The 8,904-nt window shown below is 47.3% G+C and overlaps 1 protein-coding gene across 1 annotated transcript; it reads right to left on the bottom strand.

The window, feature by feature from the left end:
- Positions 1–3,337: 3,337 nt before the first annotated feature.
- On the bottom strand, positions 3,338–4,315 carry LOC148209440 (uncharacterized). Its single transcript, XM_088127879.1, has 2 exons — positions 4,139–4,315; positions 3,338–4,058 (listed from the first exon to the last, which is right to left on the bottom strand). The coding sequence occupies exons 1-2, from the start codon at positions 4,313–4,315 to the stop codon at positions 3,372–3,374; spliced, it is 864 nt and encodes a 287-aa protein (XP_087984005.1). The 3' UTR covers positions 3,338–3,371.
- Positions 4,316–8,904: the final 4,589 nt, after the last annotated feature.

Here is an 8,904-nt window from a genome sequence, read left to right as displayed (position 1 = left end):
CACGGTCCGAGGAGAACAGGCCGCTTCGAGGGAGTGTTATGCCTCCGCACTTAAAGGCTCATCGGTCTGCGCCCTCGAAACTCTCGCCGGCAGGGATGGGCCGCTCGAGTTCGAGGCCGACCTGCCGAGGAAGGAGTTTGCCGCACCCACTGAGGAGCTCGAGCTTGTTCCTCTGCTTAGTCCCGAGAAGCAGGTAAGCATAGGAACCAAGCTGGGGGCCACCGACAGAGAGGAGCTAATCCACTTCCTCAGATCCAACTCGGACGTCTTTGCGTGGTCCCATGAGGACATGCCTGACATTGACCCGCGAATTATGACGCATCGCCTCAGCATAGATCCATCATTCCGACCTGTGAAACAAAAGAGAAGACCTATAAACAAGTCGAGGAGTGGTGTAATTGTTGAGGAAGTTAACAAACTTTTGAAAGCTGAATACATAAGAGAAATTTCGTATCCCGAGTGGCTCTCCAATGTTGTATTAGTTAAAAAATCTAACGGCAAGTGGAGAATGTGCGTAGATTTTACGAACTTAAATAAGGCATGCCCGAAAGATTGCTTCCCACTGCCGAGGATTGATCAGCTCGTGGACGCCACAGCCGGGCACGAACTGCTCACCTTCATGGACGCCTACTCTGGGTACAACCAAATCAAGATGCATGTCCCAGATGAAGGTCATACCGCTTTCATAACAAACCAAGGTCTGTACTGCTACAAGGTCATGCCCTTCGGGTTAAAGAACGCAGGAGCAACCTATCAGAGAATGGTGAACAAAATGTTCGCCAAGCAGATCGGCCGGAATATGGAAGTGTATGTGGACGACATGCTTGTCAAGAGCAAGCAGTCCAAGTCGCATCTTCCCGACCTGGCCGAAGCCTTCGAGGTTCTGAGGGCATATCAAATGAAGCTCAACCCTGCTAAGTGTGCCTTTGGAGTCTCCTCGGGAAAATTCCTCGGCTTCATGGTGAATAACCGGGGAATCGAGGCCAACCCCGAAAAGATTAAAGCCGTAATCGAGATGGAGGCACCCAGAACTGCGTTGAAAGGACAAGCAGCGGCAGATTTCATAGCCGAGCTCACACCACCTTCCGAGCTGAGCGAGTCCGACCTACTGTGGACAGTCTATGTCGATGGATCCTCCAATGAGAAGGGGTGCGGAGCCGGGGTCCTCTTGCTCGGACCAGGGGGCGAGCGATTTGAGTATGCCTTGCGGTTCGGCTTCCGGACTTCTAACAACGAGGCTGAGTATGAAGCATTTATTGCCGGCCTGCGAATTGCTCGAGCATTGGGGGCCTCTTGTGTTAAGGTCATCAGTGACTCCCAGCTGGTTGTGAGCCAGATCAAGGACGAGTACCAAGCCAAAGACACCCGAATGGAGAAGTATTTGGGCAAGGTCAGATCGCACCTCGCCCAGTTTCGAACTTACGAAGTAAGCCAGATTCCGCGAACAGAAAATTCTAATGCTGACGCCTTGGCCAAGTTAGCATCGGCGTACGAGACCGACCTGGCCAGGTCGGTCCCCGTCGAGATCCTCGATGATCCCTCGATCTTAGAGCCAGAGCTGATGGAGATCGGCGCTCCAGAATCCTCATGGATGGACCCGATCACGGACTTCATTAGGGGCAACTCACCACAAGACCCCAAGGAGCGCAGAAAGTTGGCAAGGCGGGCAGCTCGGTTCGTGGTCTGAGATGGGGCATTGTACCGACGTGGCTTTTTCCTGCCTCTATTGAGATGCCTAACCCCTAAAGAGGGCCTGTACGTCCTCAGAGAGATCCACGAAGGAGTGTGCGGCAATCACTCAAGCGCCCGGTCACTGTCAGCCAAAGTGGTCCGACAAGGATACTATTGGCCGACCCTCAGCCAGGACGCCAAGACGTTCGTTAGAACTTGCGACAATTGTCAACGCTACGGAACCATAATCCACCAACCTCCCGAGCTGCTCACCCCCATCTCGGCCCCGTGGCCATTCGCGCAGTGGGGGGTAGATATCATTGGTCCTTTCCCTTTGGGCAAGGGCCAGACCAAGTTCGCTGTGGTTGCTGTGGATTACTTCACCAAGTGGGCCGAGGCCGAAGCGCTCTCCCACATAACGGAATCCAGGGTCACGTCCTTCGTATGGACGAATATCATATGTCGCTTTGGTATACCGCAGGCCATAGTGACAGACAATGGGAAGCAGTTTGACAACGCCAAGTTCAAAGACTTTTGCAGCAAACTTGGCATAAGTCATCTTAGCTCGTCCCCCGCACATCCGCAAGCAAATGGGCAGGTGGAGGCAGTCAACAAGATCATCAAGCGAGGCATCAAACTTAGACTGGACTCCAAGAAAGGCAGGTGGGCCGAGGAGCTACCAGAGGTTCAATGGTCGTACCGGACCACCCAACGAGAGTCGACGGGTGAGACCCCGTTCTCCCTGGCCTTCGGCTCCGAAGCTGTAGTCCCGGTTGAGATCGGCATGCCATCTGACAGAGTAGAGCATTACGAGCCTACGACGAATGAGGATGAGCTGCTCCTCAACCTCGACTTGTTGGAAGAAAGAAGAGCAATGGCCCAGCTACGCCTGGCGGAATATCAGGGCAGAATGGCCAGACATTACAATGCCCGCGTTCGACCTCGGGCCTTTCAGGTCGGACATCTGGTCTTAAGGAGGGTCCAAACGCATGTGGGTGCCCTTGATCCGGCCTGGGAGGGCCCATTTGAGATCAAGGGCATAGTCCGACCTGGGACGTACATATTGGCCGATCTGAAAGGAGATGTCCTCGCGCACCCGTGGAACGCGGAACACCTGAAGCGTTATTATCCTTGAAATGCCAAAAGGGTTTTCAATGAATCTGTAACGACTGTTGCAAAAGAATTATGATCGGAATAAATGTGATGATTTAATTTCATGCTTCCGAGTTCGACCAGAAATTAAATGGGGGCCACGGACTCCCACGCGATCACATTCCAGCAGTTGGTTCAAATTCAATCCTCCGAAGCCTAAGGGTACGAGGTGCGATGCCAAAACCACTGACGAACTTAAAATTCAAACCTTCAAGGCAAAGGGGCGATGTGAAAAGTTCAAAATGATCAAGCCTCCGAACTTGGGGGTACGAGGAACGATATGAAGAATAGCTACGGACTTAGGATTTTAGCCTTTTAACCTTTTTTAAGTTATGGGTGAAATGTTAAAAATCCAGAGTTGGTGCAATGTATTGAACATTAAGAGATTCAAACTCAAACTTACAACTATTTTAACTGAAGGCGCGACCTCAAAGGTAAGAGGTGCGAGGTGACATTGGCTGCAGTTCAAGGAAAAGGCAAAGAAATGAAAGATGTTGCCGACACCAAAGGGAGGAAGAACAGCGAAAAGCCTCGTGAAGGGTGGTCGCCTAAGAGCCTGCTTGAGGAGCGCCCTCTTGAGTGGAGCCGACCTGGTCCTCTTCGGGATCGGAGTAGTCAGAGTCCAGATCTCTGACATACTGATCCACCAACGCTTGGGGGCCAGGGGTGCCGCCAGGCCCAGACTCCCACTTCTCGGCATACCTCCTTTTCAGACCGTTGAGATCGATCTGAAGGTCGGGCATGTCGGAAGCAATGCCCTTCATGAGGAACTTGAAGCCCGCGTCAGAAAAGTCTTTGGCAAATCCATCGAAGTCAGGATGTTGCCTAAACGATTCCTCCAATAGGACTCCATTGCTGAGGCGCTCCTTCGCCGTCTCCAGCTCTGCAGTCGCATGCTCCAGCTCCTTATCCTTCGCTTCAAGCGCCTGGAGCATGTCGTCCTTCTCCTTTAGGAGCTGGAACTTCTCCTTCTCCAAGCCCCTGGTGATAGCGTGGGCAGCTCGGAGTTGGGCCTTGCGCCTGTCCTCTTCCTTCTTCAGCAGCTCGGCCTGGGACTCCACCTCGGCCTTCAAAATCTCCACCTCAGAGTGAGCCTTCAGCAACTCATCCTTCATGGTGGAGGAAGCAGCCTCCAAGGCAGCAGAGAATTCCTCTTTCTCCCTCGCTGCCAGAACTTCCCTCCCATCCAGCTCGGCCTTTACAGCCAGAGCCGATTGAATGGAAGCAACGAACGCCTGAGAAACGGTACAAGGAAAAAGTTAGACCGAATTACCTGTTGGGCGAAATTAAGCAAAAATGGGGACACTAGTCTTACCTCGGCGGCGTAGTCGATGGTCCTCTGCAGAACGGACCCTGGGTCGCTCACAAATTTGGACGCTCTCCTTAGGCAGCGGTCCAAACTTGCAGCTGAGATGCGGGACACCTGGTCCCTCACCCCGGAACTTGACGGCTCAACTCTGAACCGTGTCGTCACGTCGGACGTCCCGCCCATCCTAGCCGCAGGGTCGTCCACCCGATCTGCGAAACTTGCAGGTAAGACCCTGCGAGCTCCGACCTCCGAGGGGGAGATCGCCTTCTTTTTCTTCCTTCTTCGCTTCAGAGGGGCTTCCTCCCTCACCTCCTCGCCCAAAGGCAGGGCGTCCACCGCCTCGGTCTGATCCCTGGGCCGCTTCCCCCTCGAGGGACCCCCAAAAGACTCCAGCTCGACCACTGGGGCTGGATCTTCCGAGGCAGGTCCTGCCACGGCAGGGGTGGTAGGTTTCGAACTCTGGGCGGCCTCAAGAGCATGGGCTCGGCCCTTGGACTTGCGCTTCACGCTGCTTGCAAACCCGCAAACCATGGCTACAAAATAAAAATAGGGGTCATCACAAGGTTAGAGGAAAAAGGGGTGAGGCAAGAGAGTTCGGCCTTGAGGATTCAATGGGACGAACTGCAGGGTTGTAATCTAGCAGCCCGGATTCAAGCAGCAGGTCGTCGGTCACCAGGGTTCCGACCTTCCTACCCCTCGGAAAGCGCTCCCTGTAGTATTTCAGCGTGTCGAAGGAGGCTTGCGTAAGCTCGGGGACTGGTCGGATTGAAACTGCACGAAGACAAAATCCGAGTTAGACCTGAATGACAGAAGAAAATTACGAAAAGCAAGAACTACTCCGTACCTAGGTTCCCAAACCTAGTGGGGACGTCAAAGAAGGAACGACCTGACTCGTCCTTTGCGAGCCATTCCCCGGAAGCGTAGAACCACTTCCTCACCCATCCCTTGATGGAGGTCGGCCCCTTAACTATACCGCCTGCGCCTTTCCTTGCGCACATATAGAACCGACCGGACTTCTTAGCTATCCTTTTCGCTTCGAAGCACGCGAGGAGCTGGTCTACGTCCAACAGCTCGGCCTCCTCACTATCCCGAGCTCGTAGCCAAAAAAGGATGGCCAAAGCGAAAATGACACCCCACCCATTGGGGGCCACTTGAGCCGGAGCCAATCCAGTCCAGAAGAGAAATTCTTGGACAAAAGGGTGAAGGGGAAGTCTGAGGCCGTACTCAAACATTTTGAAGTAGAGAGTGACCCATCCCTCTGGAGGATTGTCAGCTCTCTCCCCCTCCTCCGGAAGCCTGAGGAGGATGTTCTCAGGGATAGCGAACCCCCTACGAAGGGATCCGAGGTAGTGCTCAGGTATCCTAGAAGGGTATTCCAAACCCTGACCTGAAGTGGAGGCGTCACTATCCTCCCCGTCATCGGAGAGTCTAAAGTTTTCTATCTCCTCGAGCTCGGACTCTAACCTACGAGCTAAATCGGATCCTAAGTAGCTGCTAAAAGAGGACGACATGGCAACTACGTTCGAAAGAGAGAGGGAAGAGACCGACCTACCAAGGGTTCGAGCTGCCTTCAGATCGAACTCCAAGAATTCAGGGAACGTAAGGTATGATCTGAAGGATTGAGGGCATTTATAGCCCGTCGGAAGAATTTCCCCACCGTACACGTGTAATCAACGAGCGGCTAGGATCCTCCCTGAGATCCGAAGCGTCGGAATATTTGAATATTCCGACGATAAATCTTCAGCGACGGTTGTATTTTCCCACGAATAGGAAGTCGCCACGTGTCCAAAGCAAGTCGAATGAACTTCTCTGCTAGGTCGAGATCGGACCAGACAGAGAGGGGGCCAATGTTTGGGGAAGGGAATACCCTGGACACGTGGAGGACCCCTATTGGTGCTCCAAGATGGCTCATGAGTCATGCCCAGCTCGGATAGCCGAGATGGCCGCCACTAACGTCGACAAATGCTAAGTATGAGGGCCGAGGTGAACCTGGCCCAGGTCTGACCTACCGGGGAGCTCGGTAGGGGCCGATGTGAGCAACTGTCTGCGGCGTGATTATCGGGCGTAACCGTCGGTCCCGAGATTACCGGGTGTAACCGACGGTCCCGAGATTACCGAATGTAACCGTCGCGAGATTAGCGGGACTACCACCCATAAGTAGAGGACCTCACTCCCCGATCAGGTACGATGATTTCGGGCCTCGAACTAAACTGGAATCCGACCTATACTGACTTGATCGTCGGAGTGCTCACCTTTTTGTGCAGGTCCGCCCAAGCGTTCAGGTCGGTCCGGAGGCCGAGTTCGAGCTGCAATCTGGAACACACTCTTGTGCTCATCTTTGCATAAACAATGTTAGAGTAAGATATTAGAAATAAATATATATTTTTTTACATGGTAAAAATAGTATACGTCATCTTCCCAGCCAATGGTTATTTCACCTAGGATTTTATTATGTTGATTGATTTCCTTTTCAAAAAGAAAAAAAAAAGTATATGTTCAAAGAACGGAATTGAAATCTCATGCTAATAAATTAGCCAATTGCACAACCTAACTGTAGTTTGGAATAGTGTCATAGGAAGAGCTTACAAAATTGGTAATGAATCATTTCAATTGCTAAGATAAAACCATCAATGTCTTTATTAATTTAAAAAAGAAAAAAAAAACCACGTATGAGTTCTAGAAATTTAAAATAGGTCTCTCTTACCATTAGAATGTCATAGGTAAAATTTCCATATTCAAATAACTATATATTTGAAAACATCTCTTCGGAACTGTAAAAGCATCATTCATGCTCTCTACTTTCACACATGTAGTTGAAAAATGAAAGGATGACCATACTTTTGTCAAAGTATATTATGACTATTTTAGCCTTAGAATTCGTAAGCATTTTTATTTTTTCTCCCACGTCAAATAAATTATAGGTAACTTCTTATTACGAGCTATGGATATTTTCGATTGTTGACCAATTTATACTCTCTCTCTCTTTTTTTTTTTCCTTTCTATGCATTTTATGCCATTGTTTCGGTTGCTCACTCAATCTTTTTCAATATAGTTTCTAACACATCAAAATTACATTAATTTTCATTATTGTAATTTTTTTATCTAATTTAATAAATAAAAAAACTATGCTTGAATATCGTTCTCATTTCTCAAACATTCCTATTTTAAGTGGAAAGTGATTTTGGTAATGAAAAAATAATGATTTTGATCATGCCAAAATCACTTTCAACTATGTCCTGAAATACAAGTCATTTTAGAACATGGAAATACTTCTAGATATGCCACAAAATCCCAAAAATTGGATTTTATTATGTTCACATAGGTCCCACGCAAGTCTTCATCTCCATACTTGCACACAAAAATCTAACACTGCCAAATGTTGGCACTCTAATGTTTAAATATAATTAGATTTTAAGTTTGAAATCTAAAGTATGGAGACTCAAGAATAAGAGGACATTAATCTCAAGAATTTTTCTAGAGAGTTTGTGCGAGTCCTCACAAAGAGTTGGGTAGGAAAGATGACTTACCTTCATTAAGGTTTCTCTTTTAATTTCCCTATATAGAGAAAAAGCAACGGAGGTTTTCTGTGTGTGGGGCAAACAAAAGGGAGTAGTATACCACACCCCCTCAGGATCGTAGGGACTCCTGAGATCATCAAGGGCATGGCGAGGTCCTGAGTGGTTCCCTTTAGCTGTATCACGGTTTGGATATAGAATGTCCTTTGGACCAACTATGTCATCTCAAATTTACACGATGACCAATTAAGTATTAAAGAAAGTAAGAAAAAAAAAATCTACTAGATTTGCTTTTAATTTGATGCGTACGCAGCATATATCTCAGTTCCAAAAATGATAAAATCCTCTCACGTTGAAATTTTTTTACAAATTCAAACGTAATTAATTTACCAAGAAAACATAATCTGATAGAAATAGTATAAGAAAATATTACTTGCACGCTAGTCTCTTTTCTGTATCCTTGACAACTTTGCAATATAATATTTCGAAAGATATATAGTTGAGTATAGAGGTGGTAACTTCCTAACATTTTCTGCAATTACAGTTAAATTTAAAATTAGATAAATTTCAACCTAAAATCTCACCAAAGCTATTTAGGATGAAAAAAGAAAAAATTAAGTTAAAAATGGATTTAGAACCACATGATGATTTCAAATTCAAAATTTAGTGGGAAACAAATAGGGGTTAGAGAAACAGTAGACTCTTTTTCTTTTAGAATATAACATTATGTTATTTTGATCTTCCATTGACCTAAAGCATCAAGTTGGCGGGGAAAAAAAACTTACCAACAATGATTAATTGATTTTGAATAACTTAAAAAGTGACAAAAGTTTGGTTATTGTTCCCACAATAATCTTCACCAATGGTCCACTTTTGGGATCCATTATTATTAATTTTGCCCACTCAAAATAATTAATCTCTGAATTTGCCCATCCACATGCCAAATTGAACAAAAAGTAAACTGTAGTATCGCGTGGTATCAGGATCCATTGAATGGTCCATAAATTCAAACCCACCAAATGAGACCACTCAAGCAATTGTACTAATTAAATGGTAATGTTTATAATTAATTTGGAGTAAAATGAGCACATTTAGATTTTGCCTTTATTTTTTTTTTAAGGGAGGGGTGGGGATCCAACTCACAAATAAAGAGACTTGTGCTACGACTTAAATAATATATAGTCTGTGACGTCAGAAAACACATAAATTAATTCTTTAGGTAGGTGGTTATCATGTGTTTGAACTCATTCCCTTCTC

The sequence above is a fragment of the Momordica charantia genome, assembly GCF_013281855.1.
Source record: "Momordica charantia cultivar OHB3-1 chromosome 8 unlocalized genomic scaffold, Mcharantia_2.0 BLBB01000008.1, whole genome shotgun sequence".
NCBI classification, from domain to species: domain Eukaryota; kingdom Viridiplantae; phylum Streptophyta; class Magnoliopsida; order Cucurbitales; family Cucurbitaceae; genus Momordica; species Momordica charantia.
Note: the sequence above shows the minus strand (reverse complement) of the source record. Positions and strands in the feature narration are given on the sequence as shown.

Coding starts and splice junctions, on each gene's coding strand:
- LOC148209440 (XM_088127879.1), bottom strand. CDS start 4,315: ATGGGCGGGACGTCCGACGTGACGACACGGTTCAGAGTTGAGCCGTCA. Junction 4,059..4,138: donor CCATCGACTACGCCGCCGAG/GTAAGACTAGTG, acceptor ACCGTTTCTCAG/GCGTTCGTTGCTTCCATTCA.